General features: G+C 39.2%; 1 protein-coding gene across 1 annotated transcript; it reads right to left on the bottom strand.

Moving 5' to 3' along the window:
* Positions 1–4,438: 4,438 nt before the first annotated feature.
* On the bottom strand, positions 4,439–18,040 carry LOC142142824 (troponin C, slow skeletal and cardiac muscles-like). The gene is made up of 6 exons (XM_075200632.1): positions 17,955–18,040; positions 12,441–12,471; positions 7,951–8,097; positions 6,752–6,866; positions 5,736–5,872; positions 4,439–4,592 (listed from the first exon to the last, which is right to left on the bottom strand). The coding sequence occupies exons 1-6, from the start codon at positions 17,976–17,978 to the stop codon at positions 4,561–4,563; spliced, it is 486 nt and encodes a 161-aa protein (XP_075056733.1). The 5' UTR covers positions 17,979–18,040; the 3' UTR covers positions 4,439–4,560.
* Between the last annotated feature and the right edge of the window lie 3,429 nt (positions 18,041–21,469).

The following is a 21,469-nucleotide window of genomic DNA, read 5'->3' on the forward strand; positions in this document are numbered from 1 at the left end:
AGTGTTTACACGTAGTCACAGTTAGGAGATTTATCTTTAAAGTATGAGTCATTTTGTTTTTGGCAGTCAACCTCTTCTTGGGGCATGGCATACCCACTCTTATGTTGCATAGGCTTCGGTAGACACTACCTGATCACGGAAAGTTTCCACTCACCAACCCGTTTGTTCTGATGATTCGGTCTCCATCTCATGGCTGTGCTGAGGATGAGGTCACCACCTTTTCGCTTTACGGAGGTTGCGGTTGCCACCTTTAGTGTGTACAGAGTTTCTAATTGCCACCTTCTCTCCCTGCTGATGATCCGTACGCCACCTCTCGGTCATGCTGAAAGTCCAGTCGCCATCAACTGTATATGTTTTTTCTTGTAAGACACCTCTGCCCCCAAGAAGAGGTACAGAGTGCATTGTGATGGTGGACCTCTTCTTGGGGAAGGGTATATCCACCCCCATCTTGCAGAAGTTCCATTCATCACCACCTGACCGCCCTTAGTTTCTACTTGCAGACTCCTATCCATGCTGAAGTTCAATTCCTCACATTCTGAATGTACCAAGGTGCTAAGCAAAGCCTCCTGACCGTGCTGAGGTTACTGTCATTGTCTGTTGTCTGTACTGATGCAATCACCACCTCCTATCTGTACTGATTTTCCAGTCTCTCACTTCTATCTGTGCTGAGATTTCGTTTGCCACCTTCTTTGCACAAAGAGGTTCATGTCACCTCATGCTGCTTTTGCTGAGCATCTGCTTCCCGCACCCTTTCTGTGCCGATAGATATACCACAAGCTGCAGTGTGATTCGGGAAGGACGAGGAGAATAGAGGAGAGAGTGAAGGAGAATATTGAAGAATGAGGCCTCTTGTCCATTTAGCGATTACAGTCTCTACCTCCTCTCTGTGCTGAAGATGCAATTAAGGAATTGCAGGCGCAACAATGGCGCCAAAGAGGGATAAGGGAGGATGATCGCTAGGCGGCCCGATGCAAGTGGCATGAAGAAAGGGAGGCAGACAACAAAGTCCATCTTATTTTGTTGCACCAGAGCAGTGCAGGTAGCCACTCACGGAAATGGGAGTGAGAGTGAGGAGGCAGGACAAGGTGAGGGTAGTTAAAGGAGAGGGGGAAGGAAGTTTATTATACATAGTTTTTCAGTCCTCCACCACCCATCCCCTAAAGTATATGCAGGTTTTTCTTTAAAAGTGAATAAATAAAAATAAATTGTAAAATATAAAAATATTTATTATATATTAAGCACTTTATATGTGTAATCTTTGCAAATGGTTGACAAGTAATGTCATTGTCATTGTATGCTTTGTGAATATAAGTTATTGCTCAAATTGCTTTGTCACATTTGGAAGGGTGGGAAAGCGGCGAGCAAGGCATAGAAAGGGGGGAGCCAGCAGGGTCGGGCAGTATCGCCCCGGGAAGATGGCCGCCTACCTTGTTCCAGCTTCAACTGTTGGGCCAATATGGGAGGCGTGCCAGGTTTCAGTAATTGGAAGGTGATTTATGCCAAGGGTCTGGTCTCAGGAGGACATTGTTGTAGTGCCCTATTTATCCAGATGGAACTGGAAAAGGGTGGTAAATTTTATTAGCCTTGCACGTGGCTTGTCTGCCAAATACAAGTTTGGAAGTGTTTAATAAAGCTGTTTCCAGCGTGGGATGCCAATTGGTTGGCCTATATCCCTTATCCACCTTCGGTCCCTACTGAGGTTTCGTTTCCTACCACCAGTGTGTACTGTGGCTTCTGTCGCAGCCTCATGTTCTTGCTGAGAATGCAGTTTCCACCTTCGCTCTGTACGAAGGTTCCGGTTGTCCGCTCTAGTGTGTTCTGAGGATTCAGTCGTCGCCTCTTGTCCTTGTTGAGGATCCGATCACCACCACTTGTTCATGCTGAAGTTTCAGTTGTTGCTTTTTGTCTGTTCCCAGGATGCGGTCGCTACCTACTCAGCCTATGGACGTGCAAATAAACGCCTCCAAAAATGTGTATATAAAAGATACGTGTAACCAAAAATAGGATGCAATTTAAAAGGACGTGGTTAATTTGTGCCTGCACACCATTACAATGTTGCAATTGCGTGTGAACGTACTGACTCTCAATGTGCAAGGGATAAGATGGGCACAAGATGTGTGCATGAGCAGTGCTCAGGGCCGGTACTAGGGTTCTAGGCGCCCTAGGCAAAATTTCAACGACCCCCCCCCCGGCCCCTGCCCCGCCACCAACACTAAATAAATAAATAAATAAATAAATAAATAAATAAATAATTAGATTTTATTTACCTCGCTCTTTTTTCTCCTGAAGCCTCGTCAGTAGATACAGGGGGGCTCTTCAAACCTCTTCTCTTTTCTTTTCTTCTCTTCTCTTTTCTCTTTTCTTTTCTTTCTTTCCTATGGCTGCTCCTCGCCTTCTTCACACAAGAGGCGGAACGATGCATGCTGGGAAGGGAGGGGGAAAGAACTTTATTCACACTGTCTGTCACTGACAGACAGTGTGATAATGCAGCACAGCACAGGCCTGTCACAGTAAAGACCTGTCACCTGATCACTGACGTCAGTGATCAGGTGAGCGATGCGCCAGGCAGCCCGGGCGCATCGAAATTCAACCTCTCTCCCAATTCTCTCCGCTGACTAGATTTTCAAATCTAGTCTGCGGCAGCGGCGCCCTGCAGGTCCCAGCGCCCTAGGCAACTGCCTAAGGTTGCCTAATGGGAGCGCCAGGCCTGGCAGTGTTACAAATATAAATGCTTGAATCAAATTCAGAAAACATTTGTAAAGCACTTTTCAGATCACCAGACCTTGATTAGCCAAGGAGTAGCAGTGAAGAATATGTTTTACTGTGCAGAAGTCATTGCTTTGCTGTCAGTGTTGGCTTTTGTTATCCGACTTTATGACCCTAATGTTATTTAATAATATCATTTCACATGAGAAATGGATTTCATTGAGCAAAAGCAGTGACGAACCATACATCTTACAAATCATTTTATTACTAGTTTTTCATCATGTGGTTTTAATGCTGACGTTTTTTGGCCTGAATTCAATACCACATTCAATGTAGTCACCATAATATTGCATGAGTTAAACATCATCTAAAGCTCTTTTTCTGTTTAAGTTCCAAATAAATAATTTTTGTTTGCTTGAAAAAAAACCAGTTTGTGGCCCATAGACTGTGGTAATATTGGAACAAGTGATATGTGACAGAATTAGCAAAAATGTTATACTAATACCTTGCTTGTGGAATTACTCTATGATGATAATGACAGGTTGTAAATTGCTCTACTCTGCTCATATAAAAGTAAGCATTTGGCTTTTTTTTTTTTATTAATTATGCATATTGTTTTAGCATGGGCTTAAACTAAGACATATATAGCAGTAATCAGAGGTGAGTCTTTAATAAGGTAAGCAGGTTTTGGTGGTGATCAATAAAAAAAAAATGCTAATGTCATTGTTTCCAAAGCCTAAATGAGTGGGTTTTATAGTGTGCTATTAGTATAATCTATACATATTTATTGTAGTTTGTATGTATAAGGACACAATTTCAGTAGCTGCCTTGGGCCTGTGAAATACAATATAAAAGATGATACATATTTAAATGCTAATCCTCCAAATATATTTTTTTAAATGGTCAATTGAATATTTAAATTACTACAAGTAGGATTAATGAATGACATTGTTTAAAGGTGTGGTGAACATTAGGATGAAAATATGATGCATACTGGATTGAGGGGCAGATTCAGGTGCGATGTTCCTGGGAACATCACGGCCCTGCTTTATTACTGTTTATATGGTAAAAAGTAATGCTTAGTTTTGACCTCTGTGGGGTGTGAGCAAAAGTGAGCTGTACTTTCATTTAAAAAAGTCACCATGTAGTGTTTCGCGGCCGTTCCGGGAGACTACGCGGCAATTGTTTTTAGAATTGACTCTGCCCCTTAATGTATACCACTAGTGCATATGCCTCAGGTGTCAAACATTAACAAAGAACAATACTTGGGCATATCAGGTTTTTTTTCCAAAAGGTTTGGCATACAGCACTTACTCATGGACATCATAGCTAAAGTTGGTTCAACGTAATTTAATATAGGATATCCATAGTAATATAAGTAACAGTGGGCGCTAAAAATTATTTGTCTGTCTATAATCTTTCATTATTAACTGCAGTTAATTAAAGTCCTTCTAAAGGCTTTTATTTCCCCTTCTATTGTTTTGTAGAAAGTGTCAGCAATGTGAATACTGATTCTTTCCCTCCCCAACAGCAGAATAGTGCTGATTAGCACTCTAAGTCAATTTACTGCAATAGTGCTGTTGTTGCCATGACACTGCTGATGTGAACAGGAAGACTGCCATGGGAACTGCACATTGTAATTACAGTAACCAATAACAATAAGAAAAAAGCAAAAAACATTAGGAGGGCACAATTCCTGCTAAATAAGAACGAGATTTAGGAAAAGTGAGTCTTTTTTGGTGCAAAAATGTCTTTACTTCATTATGTTTATTAGAATTTGTTTTAACATTTTGTTGAAAATTGACTATTCTTTAATTAAGGGATTTGATGGGATGGTCAGAGGTAGTCTTCAGTTTATTCCACGCCTTTCATAAATTCCAGGAATTCTGCAAAACATAACATTAAACTAATATATGCAGTAAATTATAGACACATGGTTTAAAGCGAAAATAATTTTACTTTCTGATATATAGATTATAAGAAATAAAAGCATTTTATGTATACAGTGAGAGCAACAACAGTAACTTAGCAACGGAGTTGTGCGAAGAAAAATCCTTTTCCTCTAATTTTCATAATATGATGTGTAATTATAAACACAAAAGGAGAACTTGTAAAAAATTACCTTGTTTGACTTTTGCTATTTTTACTATGGTTCTATGTTAACTATTCAAAACATAGCAATTTTACATTTTGCTAAGTGCTTTATATATAATTAAGCGTTATATAATAAAACTAAACATACTGTAATAACATACTATTCTAAATAAAATATGGTTTGCAAGAGGTAGTGCTAAATTGAAACTAGTGTGGGCATTCCTGATGACCCTCTCTTCTCTTTCTGCTTCTTATTATACTGTCTACCTGACCACTTGCTTTCACAGTTTTATGCATCCAAACTTACATGAATTTGGCATTCTGTTGTTTTAGTTACTGGTTACTAGATAACTCATTCACGCCAGTGTAGATTACATTGTTCTGGTCTATCACGTGAATCATATTGTGGTGGAACAGACGGTATCCTTTAAGTGACAAATTCTGGTAATGTAATATTCGAAATCTGTGTTTGCTGTGCCGTTTTGCACTTTATAAGTAAATTCTGCATTTTGCAGCTTGCAGGATTTATAGTATATAACTAGAGCTGGGAGGATGATGGTGGCAATTAATTTGGTTCCGTGGTGTGGTTGGGGTAGGATTGTGGAGTTCTTAGTGGAATACTATAGGCCAGAGTGTGTGAAATTGCATACCAATGAAAGCGAATAATCTGGGGAACAGTTTTGAAAATGTCACCCATCTCTAGTTCTGACCCATCAGTAGATTCCCCTTTCTTATGCCTTAATCCCACTTATGTATTGGTAGCATTATTATAAGTATATAAATCATTGTAAATTCATTCATACTAGTACTCTTAAATTTGAATACTATTTTTTCATAATTTACTACAAGAACATGAATATAAAACCACATGAGTACAAAAAAAAAAGGAATAGTATTGTCATGGGCAACGTCTTATAACCTCACTGGATACCTACCATCATAATCAATTCTTTCATCATTATTTTTATCCCCATCTCTCATCAGTTCCTCAATGTCATCTTCCGTAATGGTTTCACCAGTTGATGTTAACATGTTTTTCAACTCTTCAAGGTCAATATATCCATCTGCATTTCTGTAAAATAATGTAAATATGGTCATTTTGCATTTTCAAATACTAAAAAAAACTGATCTCTACAAGTATTAAATGAAAAACTTCTATTGATTTATTTATTGAGTTTTTCCTCGCTCTAGGTGGGCATCTTATGTAATATTTTAACATTTTTATTCTTAACCCTATTTGTTATGCATATAATATTAATGATATGAAGCATTAAACTTCTGAGTTATTGGGATAAATTACCAATATCACAGTAGTTTGTTAACTTTATTTTAGTATATGACATCATTTATTTTTGGTATTTTTTGCAAAGACCAAAGGGAATATTTACTAAACTGTGCTTTCGGAAAAGTGGAGATGTTGCCTATAGCAACCAATCGGATTCTAGTTGTCATTTTGTAGAATGTACTAAATAAATGATATCAGATTCTAGTTATCGTTTATTTAGTACATTCTACAAAATGACAGATTCAGATAACTAGAATATTATATTTATTTAGCACATTCTACAAAATGACAGCTAGAATCTGATTGGTTGCTATAGGCAACATCTCCACTTTTTCAAATCCACAGTTTAGTAAATATACCCCCAAGTCTCCCTATTATACTTTCCTGATACTTCTGCCTGCCTGTTGATGTGTAGAGATGGATTAAATTACTATCACTCTTTTTAAGAAAATGAGTGAAAAGCTAAATACTGATGTGACTACATCAATTTGGTATGTACATAGAAATACTACTAAAAGCAAACATTTTTTATATGGAGCTGGCTCAGTGTCGTGTATCCACTGATGAACATAATAATGTATGATGGTGATCTATTTTAGCAGATTAGCACATTTTGGAAACTTTTTTAGGAATTTATTTTAGCATCTTTTTATGTAACGTCCTTACTTGTCAAACATCCGGAAAAGGTCTGCTAATTCCTCTTCTGATCTTCCTTTGCTGTCATCTTTCATACACCGGACCATCATAACTAAGAACTCATCAAAGTCTACAGTACCACTTCCTGAAGTGAAGAATTTTCAATGAGTACAATTCCACATACATACTACACACTACGAGTCCATAATTAGGAAAAAATTAAATTGCAGGGTAAAAGCTGTATGCATTCTTTTGATTATTATTTTATATAACAAAATCTTCAATCATTTTGACAATCTCTTTCAAAATCTTTTAACTAATTGTCCAAAATGTGTACTATGCAATTACTCAACTAAAATAACACACAATAAGTTTGGCAGTGGCGATTACAGTGCAGATGGATGAGGCATCAAACTCATTTTCCCACCTATGGTTCGAGCTGAGCCGAATTATGGGCATGGGAAAGTGACTGCACAGATCAATAGCTTGCATGCTATTGGCCTGTTTGGTCACCACCTGCTAAGTTGCATGTGCAGCATGGCTTTTTCCGAACCATACTCTGTATGTTGAATACAATGGTATCCCCATAGAAGTTCTGCATCATATGCAAGGCAAATAAACAATAAGTAACACTATGTGCTTTGGTAAAAATCACAAATAAAGCCATAAAGAGGGTGGAGGTAAAAAAAAAAATGTAACTACATTTTTGTGTTGAGTGCATTCACACTGTTTTAGTGTGAAATGAAAATGTGTTTTGGAACACAATAGATTAGTCAAAGCAATCAAAAGGTTTTTTATGCTTAAAACTAACATGCTTGATATTAGAAACCTGTTTAAAATTTGATTAAATTTCACCAATTTGATGGTCATGGATGTTCACGGCAAAATGACCAATGATCCCAGATCAAATTTGTGGTTTAAAATTTGCTGCTCACATTCATGGGTTTGCATGTTAGAGGTTTTGCAGTAAAATTTGTGGCTTTAAATAATTTTTAAACACTATTTAAATACAATTTTTCAATCATTAAAATAGTATTTTTAAAAAAAAAAAAATTCGAACTGCAGACACTGCTGTGTTTTGAGTTCGACGAAACTGCACTTGAGGTTCGCCGGTAAAAACAGCTAAAATGTATCAATTTAAGCTTAAACATGCTTGAGCTGGTTTGCATATTGTCATCTAAACAAATTCTATTAAGTTGAAAAGTTATGTAACAAAGTCTGAAACTGACCATCTTCATCCACCTCATCTATTATCTCCTGCAGCTCCTCAGGGGTTGGACTCTGGCCAAGCATTCTCATTACTTTCCCAAGCTCTTTTGTACTGATGCACCCATCTTCTGCGTCTTGCACAAAAATATCAAAAGCTGCTCTGAATTCTGTAAAAGAATAACATATTTTAGCATCTCGTTTGTAGTTTTATAAATTTAAAGGTTATGCTTTTTAAGGTCAAATAATTTCTAAAGCGACTACACATTCTCATGCAATTTGGATATTTAAAGGTGACAGCATGAACTGAATAACTAATCAGGAGAATTGCATTGAATCTAAAATAGTGTTAATATAACGGCACTTATCTATTGACACGCTGATAAATGTTGCTATTTAGTATAAGTGGATTAATGACAGCTACTAACTGGTTGCTACAGGTTACAGAGTGTGTTTGCCTTTCAATTTTATATTTAATTAGCTCAAACGTGTTTCCTTACATGTCTGCATATATATCTTTTTTTTGCATCAATATTTTTATTGAACATTTTCAAAGATATATGGGGTACAGAAAAAAAAAGAGGGGAAGAGAAGATGCAAACAAAGGAAAACACATAGGGGGTCCCCGCGCAGGGGGAAAGGAATCTCTCAATTAAAATAAGGCACACTATATAAACAATGTACATTTAACATTTACTGATAAAAGAAACAGAAAAAAATGATACAGCAAGACATATTAACCTTCATTTTGACCAATCGAAGATGTTTCTACCATGGAAGGGGTATCAGGGGGTTGGAGCTGATCGACAGGCTGGGGGGATTCTATAAGGGCCTCTGGAGAATGAGCTACTGGGAAGTTGGGAGTATCTTGAGGAGCCCCAGGGCCATCTGTGATATATTCATGCCACCTACACCATCTCATGATTGGAGCTGATGCAGATGAGGAATAGGGCGTATCTATTGTTTCCATCTCAAAGCTATATTGTATCTTAGAGATGATTCGGGTAGTGGTGGGGGGGGAACCTGAGACTTCCAGTTTTGTGCTATTGCTGCTCTAGCAGCTATCAATATATGGCCCAAGAGGTAGCGATCGTGCTTCGGAATGGAAGTCGGGTAGACATGGAGAAGAGCCAGGGCTGGGTCTAGGGCAACAGGAGTCTTTAAGACAGTTGAGATCAAAGCAAATACCTCGCCCCAAAGTGGCTGAATCACTGGGCAAGACCAGAAAACATGGAAAATATTGGCTATTTGGGTACATTGGCGCCAGCAAAATTTTGATTGACTTGGCCAGAACCTGTGTAACTGCTCCGGGGTAAGGTACAGCCGGTTGAGAAGTTTGACCTGCATCTCTGTATGGTTAATGCATTTGGACATACGGTAGGAAGTTACATAAATTCTTTCCCATTGTTGCTCAGTGAGCCTTAAATTCACATCCGTTTCCCACTGGGTCTGTGCAGGAGTTTTAGTTGGGGGGATCAGAGAGTACATGTAGTGATACCAAAACGTTATTCCACCTCTACTACCACTACTCTTCATCAGTCTATCTATAACAGATGATGGAAGCAAAATGAGAGAGTAGGGGGTCCTAGAGACAGTTCTGACCCAGTGTCTGGTTTGCAAGTATCTATATGTTTCTGAGGATGGCAAGCTAAAGCGATCTTGGAGTTGAAAAAAGGAAAGAAAAAGGCCTTGGGCAAACAAATCTGATACTGAAGAAATCCCTCTGGCTTTCCAAACAGCAAGGTTTAGATCTGAGATGAGTTGACCCACTGCCTGGAGAGAGAGATTACGAGATGGGAGTACAAAATTGGCATGCAGGCCAATGATTCTATCCCACACCTGCATGGCATCCGAGAGGGACCGTAACCTATACACAACAGATGGGCGGACCGGCCTGGGTGTCCAGAGAAGGTCCAACAACGGGTAGCTAGAGCACAAGGCTCTCTCCAAATCCACCCATGGCTTAGAGGTAGGAGGGAGTACCCAATCACGCAGGTGGCGCAATATGCAAGCCTCTTGGTAGTGAGTTAAGTTAGGAAGCATCAGTCCCCCAGTTGTTTAGATAGGGCCATACGTTTATGGGAGAGAAGGGGGCGTTTCTGCCGCCACACATATGACATCATTAGCGTATGAAATCGGCCATCAATCTTTTAGGTACAATATAGGGAATAGTGCGAAAAATATACATCAGTTTAGGTAGTAACATCATTTTAAAAACAGCTATGCGACCCAGTCAAGAGACCTCAAAGTTAAGCCAATTCTTAGTTAGGGAAGAAAGCTGCAAAAAGATTGGAGTGAAATTAGTTTCAAATACAGTGGACAAGGTAGGGGGAATATGTATACCCAGATACGGTAAAGAATCCTTTACCCAGACAAACGGAAATTTCTTTTGCAAAAACGATAGTGAGGATTGCGGTATATTAATAGGTAAGGCCCCATATTTAGTAATATTTAATTTATATAGCGAGGCCGAGCTATAGTCATCTAGGATGCGTTTCAAGGCTGGCAATGAGATCTCCGGACTGGTAACAAATAGAAATACGTCATCCGCAAATAAACATAGTTTGTGTGTATAGGAGTGAAAAGTAATGCCTGGAGAATGGGAAGCCTGTCTAATTGTATACGCTAAAGGCTCTATAGCCATGACAAACATCAGAGGGGAAAGGTGACACCCCTGCCTTGTTCCATTAGTAATGGAGAAAGGAGCGGATAGAAAACCAATACTGAATATTCTTGCAGAAGGGCCCTGATATAGAGCTAATATAGCATGTAAGATATTGCCCTGAATACCAAATTTAAGTAAAACCTCTTTCATATAGAGCCATTGGAGCCTATCAAATGCTTTCTCCGCATCTAGAGAAAGCATAACAAGCTCTTCTCCGGTCTCAGACAAAAGGTCTACCACATCTAAAATGCGCCGTGTGTTATCTGATACCTGGCGACCCAATATGAAGCCCACCTGGTCCGGGTGGATCAACTGTGGTAAGAAGGGATTCAGACAATCGGCTATCAACCTAGCATAAATTTTTAGGTCGGTATTAAGTAGTGCTATAGGTCTATAGTTCTTGCATCTGCATATATATCTTAGTTAATAGCTATGTGTATCTTTAATTATATGTGATCATCAGCAAATTGTACACAGTGTTATAAAGAAAGAAAAAATCTCAGAAAGGATAACATAGTAAAAACACAAGTCACAAACTTAAACCTTGGGTGGATCCTAAAATCCAATATAGGGCTACTGAACATAGCTGCAACCATCTAAAGTGTCACTAAAATAACCTATTTGTCTAAATTATGTTGGTATTAGAGACTTTGAAGCACTAAAGGTGGCCACACAGGTTTAGATTTTGGATCTGTGTCCAATTTAGACTGATCATAATCATATAGAATTCAGTCTGACTTAGCACATTCTATGGGGTCATATTAATGAGGTTGGCTGAAGACCACATGCAGATAGCAATAGAAGGCATTAGCTGACTGCATTTTCAACCTGGAACAAATGAAATCTGGATGTTCTAGGTTATCTTGGATGGTTGGTGGAAACCAGACAAGTACAGATTTTGTGCCAATCTGGTCTAAATATGCCAAATTGGACAACAAAATAGTGACCTGTAGAGGGAAAGATAACAACAGATATCCATAAGAAAACAGAAACGGAAAAGTTTTATGAAAAATCTTGATAGGATTCTATTGTATATACTAAAAGGTAGAAATAGTAGTAATAATAATAATAATAATAATAATAATAGCAACTATTACTAGTATTATTAGAATTAATGCTTATTTATAGTGTGACAAATTTCTGCAGCGCTATACAGAACAAAATAGCATACACAATAGTACAACATGGCAGTCACAGAACAAGTGATGTTAATAGGACAAAAAGGGTAGGCACAATTCAAGTAACGTTACATAGCACTATTGACATAACACTAGTGACGTTAGTAGTACCATCTGGCTACAGACAACACAAGTACCAAAGGCAAAAAGCAAACAGAATGGAGTGGGAAAGTAAAAGGCAGGTTAGGAAATAAGATTCGAAAAGCCAGGAGGAAGGTAGGCCCTGCTCATAAAAGCTTACATTCTACAAGGGAGGGGTTGGAGATATGTAGGGAGGGACTAATTGTGATCTGGTACAAAAAGTGAGTTTTGAGGGAGCATTAGAAGCATGGGTTGCTGGGGGGAGTCAGACAGAATAAGGGAGAGCATTCTTAGGTGGGAAGCAGCACAGTAGAAGTCTCAAAGGAGGAAGTGAAAAGTGGTTATAAGAGGGGAGGCGAAGCGGTGATCCTTGGATGAGTGGAGGAGACAAATGGTAATGTGGATAGAGAAGAAGTTGGAGATATATAGGGATGAAAAGAGGGCAAGGACTTTATCTGAGGGTGAGGGGTTTGAATGGCATTCGATAAGGGATGGAGAGCCAGAGAGGTAGACCAATCTTTGTTTTGACACCAAAAAAAACATGGTGAATAATATATTCACAAGCAAAGCTAACATTTATGATATTTACCACTTTTTTGTTCCTCTGTAAGTTGTTCAACCTATGAAAGAGAAAATAAAGTATCTAAAGTTATAAAACAATTACAATTACAGTGTATTACATCATTCATTTAATAAGTGCTGTTCTAAAATACGACTGCTAACAACCATTAAAAAGTATCTATCTATCTATGTATACAGTACTATGCTATATATAAAGAGCATGCTTGGGACTTACACTGACCACTCATGCTGTGTGTCTATATTGAATAACTGGCCCAATATAGCAGTGTGTGTACCGGAAAATGCCTCAGTCAATTAGATTGTTATTGTTAATGCAGGCCAGAGATTCATCAACATCATCAACATTTATTTATATAGCTGAATGCAAATGAGAGACACTTGTTGGCCTGTATGCGCAGTCAATATCTGACTGCACTATCACCATACCTTCCAACTTTGCCACCAGATATTGAGACAGGGTTTATTGCCACCTCATACTGGGGGCATGACCATGTCACAATGAGGGTAGGCCACGTTATGCTGCCTCTCTTCCTCCACTACCTTATCATCATCATCCCTTTAATCACCATTTTATTGCAACTGGTGCAGAGTAGTGGTGAACAGGAGTTGACTCCCAACATCCTGACCTGGAGAACAAAGTTGTCCTGATAAGGATGGAGGGACAGAGCCTGTAAATCTGGACTAGCCTGCCCATATATAGGTATAATTTACAGAATCCAGTTATCTTGGATGTGATCAGCAAGATCTCATCCAATTTTGCCTCCTATATGTGTGGCCAAGTTGGACATCCATCCTTTTCCCCAATACATATGCGAGGTTGGCTCATTTGCAATTAGCTTTAGGGTTTTCTGGGTAAAGAACCGATGACAATTCTCTCCTTAGTAAACTGTTTAGCATATTATTACATATAAAGTACATAGACAGACTATACAGAAGAAGATATACAAATTAAAATTTTCAACTCTGTCAGCTGGTCATACAACTGAAAAAATGGCACTGAAAAAAAATAAGGATCTCATTTCTCACTTCAATAAGATTAAAAGAATTGCATCATACATTGCAGCTCAAATTATTTTTTTCAGCATTGTGCCCCTTGAATATTTAATTATGCTAACCAGATATGTCTGACATTTAAGCTATTGGCCTTTGGACAGAGGGAAAGCAAATTGATCTAAGGCGGCGGTTCCCAAACCGTGCGCCGCGGCTCCCAGGGGTGCTGCGGCGCTGTCTCAGGGGTGCCGCAGGCCAGCCATAAAAAAAAAAACCAAACAGAAACACTTACCAATCCGCGCGGCGCCGTGACCCAGCATCCTCCTCTCTCACACAGTGCTGCGTGTGCTGCGTGAGAGAGGAGGATGCTGGGTCCCAGCGCCGCGCGGATTGGTAAGTGTTTCTGTTTGTTTTTTTTATGGCTGGCGCGCGGCAGAGGGAGCAAAGTGAGAGAGGGCAAAGTAGAGTGACAGCAAGGAGACAGAGGAGAGTGACAGCAGAGGGACAGAGGAGAGTGACAGCAAGGGGACAGAGGAGAGTGACAGCAGGGGGACAGAGGAGAGTGACAGCAGGGGGACAGAGGAGAGTGACAGCAAGGGGACAGAGGAGAGTGACAGCAAGGGGACAGAGGAGAGTGACAGCAGGGGGACAGAGAAGAGTGACAGCAGGGGGACAGAGGAGAGTGACAGCAAGGGGACAGAGGAGAGTGACAGAAGGGGGACAGAGGAGAGGGAAAGAGGAGAGTGACAGCAGGGGGGACAGAGGAGAGTGACAGCGTGACAGGAGAGGGACAGAGGAGAGTGACAGCAGGGGGACAGAGGAACGGGACAGGAGAGGGACAGAGGAGAGTGACAGCAGGGGGACAGAGGAGAGTGACAGCGTGACAGGAGGGGGACAGAGGAGAGTGACAGGAGAGGGACAGAGGGCAGAGGAGCTGGGACAGCGTGGCAGAGGAGCTGGGACAGCGTGACAGGTGGCAGAGGAGCTGGGACAGCGTGACAGAGGGCAGAGGAGGGGGACAGCGTGAGAGGGCAGAGGATCTGTGACAGAGGGCAGATGAGGTGGACAGTGGGCAGAGGAGGAGGACAGCATGAGAGAGGCAGTGGAGGGGGACAGCGTGACAGGAGGGAGACAGCGTGACAGGGCAGAGGAGGGGGGGCAGCATGAGAGGGGCAGTGGAGGGGGACAGCGTGACAGGAGGGGGACAGAGGGCAGAGGAGGGGGGAACAGCGTGAGAGGGAGCAGCATGAGAGAGGGCAGAGTGTCTGGATGCAGTGGGGGCAGAGTTTCTGGATGCAGAGGGAGCATTTTTGCATACAACTATATAAGCATTTCTGTCGTGACCTAAATACTTATTACAATTTTTTGACCCAACTACTTCTAAAACAGGACTGCTCGGTAATTATTTTGGAGGGGTGCCATAAAAAAATTATGGAGACTCTAAGGGTGCCGCGAACTGCAAAAGTTTGGGAACCACTGATCTAAGGTGTGTGGAAAAATAGCCGTGCTTTATTCAATTGTCCTCTGAGTAGCTGCTATTTAGAAGACAATTGAAGATCACAATAGCATTTGAGAGTGAAATGTGAATCCCATCTGTCATCCACACTTGAGATAAGAAATATCAGCTGTGCTGCAGTGATTTTATTGTCCTGGCCCTCTAGCCAGATGCCTAGATACTCAGGCACTGTGGAGGTTTAGGAGACATATGCGTGTTACTAGTTTATGTTTAAAGTAACCTAATCCTTTCTGCTAGTGTACTATTTCTGGCATGGACATTCAGGAGTAGGGGAGAGAAAGATAAAACATTTGATTGTTACAAGTAGCTCAGCTACAATGGCATTTAACCTTAGGCCCTTTATCTACTCTACACACTGGAAGCTAAACCAAATATAGATCAACCTTTGCATTACCTTATGTAGGCATGAGGGCGTAGGCACTCAGTTTACTGATTGAATACCTTAATTGTCCAGTAAGATATACATATTATTCATTTCATGTGTTTAAACTTATTGTATCACCACTGTACCATATTTAACTGATAGCAGAAGAAAAATATTTTCAATGCAATAAAACACACAAAAATAAACACATTTATATACATTGTAATACATATTAAAATGCAAGTTATAAATGATGATACAACATATTATTTACATTTATTTTACTTTGCTTCAATGGTAATAAAAAGAGGCATTTAGAGTTTCTAATGCATTAGCTCAGAGTATCTCAAACTTATTTTAACATGAACCTCCATATATTAAATGTTTGCCAAGTACTCCACTACGTGTGTACATTTTTCCCTAGTGTGTGCAAATTTAATCCAAACTACTCCTTATAGAATTAAATGTAGTATATGTACATATACTACAGGTTGAGATCCTAGACCCCAGACAATGAAACACACTACGGGGTATATTTACTAAACTGCGGGTTTGAAAAAGTGGAGATGTTACCTATAGCAACCAATCAGATTCTAACTTTCATTTATTTAGTGCATTCTCCAAAATGACAGCTAGAATCTGGTTGCTATAGGCAACATCTCAACTTTTTCAAACCCGCAATTTAGTAAATATACTCACAAATCTGAAACTGATTGAAATGTATTTGCCACATACATGAGTTTAACTATAAGAAGGAGGGTGACACAGTTCCTATCAGACCAGACACTCAAAAGGAGGCCTAAAACATTTGCTGCTTCTATAGACATTATAGCATTATGAGCAGCATTACAAGGTGTTATGTCCTATGACATTATATACAGTTTTTATTGTGCCATAATAAAACAGCAGGATTCCATGTACCCATTCGGAGGCCTAACTAAACATTTGTGGGTCCCATAGCAAAAATTTGGTAAGTGTCCTCATGAAAACAAATCACATACATCATCATCATCATCATCATCATCATCATCACCAATTATTTATATAGTGCCCCTGATAAGGTGGTTTAATAGGTATATTGAGCTGCCCTCAGCTGTGGGCCCTATAGCAACTGCACACCCAGCACCTTTGGTACTTACACCCTTGAACCCATTTATACTGCTCTATGCTATTACATATAGAAGTGGAGAGGAACCAGCTCTACGTTTTGCAGTAGGGAGCAATTTTTTTAAGTCAATTATTTTGAGTTCTTTGTGAGCTCTGCTAACACATGACATTTAGAGGAAGAGTTGCTGAATAGAAAGTCATATAACAATAATTCAAGCAATGTATTCTATTTTGGAGGCATGACTAGCACTGCATCAATGCATATGCTTCATGTGTCAAGAAAACAGCTGTTAATAGATGATGACAAGCCATTGTTCAGACTAAAATGGATACATTGTTTATAGCTAGGATATATAAATGTACTTGAAATAAAATGCAGGTTTTTGAATGGATAATCTCATCCACAAGTTCATGAATAGTGTATAGAATTTTTTTTATTCTTACATTTTTTTTATAAATAGGCTTTATAAGCACATTGCTTATTACTAATGTTGACTAAAAATAATAATAACATTTAGATAAATTTTTTAGTTGCTAAACAGTTATTTCTTAGTCAAAGGAACTGCATCATGAAATCTGGTTAGACAGTTGTCCAATATGTGCAGTATGTGTGCACAACTCATCAGCCAAAGACAGATTTGAAGGTCAATGTCCTGTTTGAATGCTTTGCAAGCTTGTGGCTCTGTGTTTATGTAGGGACTTTTCTGTTACTGTCACAGTTGAGGTCTTGCAAGTCTCTCTACGAGCAAGTATTGTGCCTACAGATAGTGATAATTGATTTGTTTTTACGTGCACATTATTTGTTAGGAATTAAAAAAATATAAAAATAAAACAAAAGGACTAATATAATTTATATTTCAAACTATTAGTTACTTCACTAATCAAATAACGATATACAGCACGCACGCTTTGTATAGGTTTCCCTTTTTACTTTTTTTGGACAGACGTATGTATACAATGCATTTACATTGGTCTGAATGGGATTGTCCTAATAAATTTACATTAAAATTGATTTACATTAAATTGTACAGTGTTATGGAAAAACTGTTATAACTATATGTTATAATGTAAACAGAATCATTTAGAGGTTTATTACAAACCATACAGTACCTCTGTTACTGCTTAAAAGGTACAAGCTAGAGGAAATAAAATCCAGAATGGCTACAATATTCTTAGAATGTACAACTGTACAACAGAGAATATTCTGTTCTGTTACCTGTGCCTAAGTGTTGCTGAGGTTATGACATCATCAAGAGTGACTATAGGTATACACTCTTTTTCTACTCTATTAACCTTTTAGACAGATATTACTCACATGAATATAGAGATATTGTATATATATATATATATATATATATATATATATATATATATATTATATTCTGTTTTAGAAATGAAAAAACACTATTAAATTGTAAGTTCTCTTTAGGATCATATAAAGCACACGTGATTAATAGAACACAGTAACAATATGCATCACTAACAATAATCATGCTTTATTTTAAGTTATTTTTGGCAAAATTAATGGTAAAAATGTCACTTACAGCTGCCTTGTAAATATCATCCATGATAAGTGAAGGTTAGTAAAGAGTCCTGCAGAGGTGAAACTGCCACTTTGAATGACAATTTAGGACTGAGCTTATATATAGGACACAGAAAGAATCTTAAAGTGCCACTCACTGGTTACTCCTCCTGAACACATCACTCATATCATTTAACAATTTCCATCCCATCCTCTTGGAAACATAAGACTAGTATGTAGTACGTTCAAGTGCATTTATTTTTATACTTGATGGAAACTGGGACAGCAGATTTTATTCCTTTCTCAGAGTTGTGAGCATCAGAAATAACATTTTAAGATATGAAAACATATAACAGACAAACAGTTAAATGGATTAAATGATCAACAAATATACTTGTTATATATAAAGTATGAAAACACTTTTAAACACAGATTATCTAAAGCTGTAAATAGTTTCCTCATATGCTACTATTATTGTTATTATTACTATGTAAATATTAATTCTTTTATTTTCATAAAGATATACTTCTAGCAGAAAATTGCAAGCCAAGTCTTAATTATAGAGGGAGATTCAATACAGCACTATGTGTCTCCGGAACATCCACAGAGACACATTGCACCAATGTCATGCTAGGAATCTCCGCTCATTTTTCCTCGCACCCCATAGAGGTGCACAGAAAAATGAGCGAAGATTCCTAGCATAATGGCTGACAATGTGCGCAGCCTGTCATATCACCAGCAATTATTTCTCACCCATAGTGCAAGTTAATAAATTATGCAAATCTGTCTCTCTGAGGATATTTACCTTCAGGTCTTGAAGCACTGTTACAGCAGCCTCCTATTGCTGTGACCAGATGAACACTTTTTATATCTGCAACCTTTCTGTGCGTGCAATGTAAATGTCATGATCTTGCATACCTAAGATGGCAGTATTTCAACACTTGTTTTGGGGGATAATTATTACTGTACAGAAATTGTTGCAGAACTGTTAATAAATATGAAAAAAATAAATAAATGAACACTTCAATGCCAAAAGTAAAACTAGGATGCACTTGTATTTGAGAGGATAGAAAATGTGTAAACTGTTTCTCAAACTGATTCAACAAATCGGTCCTAGAGTTTGAAAATTTTAATGATATTCTCCAGCATCTATATTCAAGCAAAACAAATAGGTTTGACCAGAGCCGTAACTAGGGTGGTGCAGGCTGTGCTGTCGCCCAGGGCGGCGCAGCAGCTGCCCACTACCTGGCTCTGTATTAGTCTTTTACTTTCCCGCAGTGGAATGCAAATCTGCGTTCCAAATGCCGAACTTCCTGTCATTGGAACGCATATGCGTTCCACTGCGGGAAAGTAACGATAAAATCTCTCTCTCTCAGGACCGCGACCAGCAGAAGCAATTACATGATACCTCACAGCTCTTTCGTCCAATGACATCCATTCTTATGATCATCAATCATTGCGGTCACAGCCACCGACTCCAGGGCTGAAGCTAAGACCCCTTTTATAATTCGATGCATCTGTAGAATCTACAGGACAGACATTGTCCTACAGCTGCTCCACACAAAGCTTTAGGGGGATTTTCCTATAATCCGTGAGACGTTACGCAGAGCCTTGCAGAGCAGGGGGAACGCTTTCTGTCTGCAAACTGTAAGCGTTACCATTAAGAAACCACTTAAGTTTCCACTTCCATCACATTACAGGCATCGGTCTTGCTGCTCGCTCCCCAAAAAAGTGGTAAATAGTGACTCCCTGGAGGATAAATTGCCAATTAAATCTTATAGTCTCTCTCTCACTCTCACACTCACTGGGACCCTTATGTTCTCATAGGAATAGCAAAATGAACACAATCTGCTTGTAAATTGCCAAGACCAAGTGGCTTGATCTGCCTGTCCATGGTAGGCTTTCAGAACATAGGTTTGAGAAGAGTTGTGGACAAAATCAAGACTTTTTTTTTATTTTGCAAATATGTGTAACAGAATTCTTTCAGTAAAGTGCTAGCCACACCCCCACATTAGGTTGGCCACACCCACTTGGCAATTGTCACTCCCACTTAGATGGGGGCGCCGGTGCCCTGTCTCGCCCAGGGCACTAAAATGTCTAGTCACGGCACTGGGTTTGACTGTGTTTGAGATGGTTTGATTATGGAGAAGTGGTTCGCACATGGGTAAACCAGTTTGAGCTTAAATTTATAAATGTTATCTACTTTCTAATGTCAACAGTGAACGGCAAACCTCGAGTGACAAACAACGAACAGCATAAATCAAACTTGAAAACCGTAACTTTCAAATTTAAAAAAAGTTAAAATACTTTTTTTAAATCAAAAATATTATTTAAATAGGTTCACAAAATATATATTTTTTGAAACTTACTAATTATAAAGTGAACAATGAACACGACTCGTGAGTGGTGAGCCATGAACTGCAAATAGCGAACATGAGCTGCAAATTACAAACAGCAGTGTATATTGAAGATTGTACTGCAAACTTGTTTGTGTCTCTCCAACAGTCAATTTTTTAATGAGTTAAACATTTTAGGGCTCAAGTATACATCTCTACTTTGTATACTTGATGTCATGAACCCCACAATCAGCGACTGATACAGATCCTATGGCGTGGGATGTTTTTCACCATTAGCCACTGCCTTTCCCAAACCACATTGTCCCTCTGCACTTGATCCCAGTAGTGTGTAGTTGTTAACAGCCGTGAGTTAGGTAGAATCAGGGAAACTCGCAGCTATGGAACAATATGTAGACAAAACAAGACAGACAGGACACAAAAGAGGATAGTTAACTGGCAAGCTGGGTCAGAAGGCAGGAAAGGTACTCGGGGTCATAAAACAGGGAGAGAGTTTAAGGGCAGCCAAAGATACAACAGCAAGGTTCAGTAAACTTAGCCAAGGTCAAACACTGAATCCAGTAGCAGAAGATATACCAATCTACAGTAAATAGGACAAAGATACAGGAACTAGCTCAGGTAAACCTAACACCAGCAAGACAAATATGGGAATAAGTCTTTATATGTAGGCCCTGGCTAATCAGCTGCTGGGTAACTCTCTATATGGCTTAGAAAGCCTTTGCACTCAATGAGGTATTGGCAGATGCCTTTTAAATTGTAACAGGTGTCACAAGATGTGAGTAAGGAGGTTACTCCATATGTTGTCTCTTAACTAGAATGTTGCTATATTGAATACAATATACAGGTTTGTATATATAGCAAACAAGCGTGTTGATTCAGGATAATAGACAAGGAGTTAAGTACTGCATGTCCGTGAAAAACTACGTTAACTCATACGCAGTATAGAACAAGCATTGCGCACGTACAGTAGACATTTTGGCAGACCGCATTGCACATACATAGTAAACACCCTAACGGACCGAAGGGCACCACGGGGCAGGTACCCGACCACTGGAGACAGCACGCAGTGCTCATCTATCTCAATATCAGGAGCGCTTTTTCTCACACAAGTTTTATTGATGAAGCTCGGTGGCGAAGTGGTAGCACTTCTGTCTCACAGCACTGGGGTCATGAGTTCAATTCC

The sequence above is a fragment of the Mixophyes fleayi genome, chromosome 3 (genome assembly GCF_038048845.1).
Source record: "Mixophyes fleayi isolate aMixFle1 chromosome 3, aMixFle1.hap1, whole genome shotgun sequence".
In the NCBI taxonomy this organism is placed as follows: Eukaryota; Metazoa; Chordata; class Amphibia; order Anura; family Limnodynastidae; genus Mixophyes; species Mixophyes fleayi.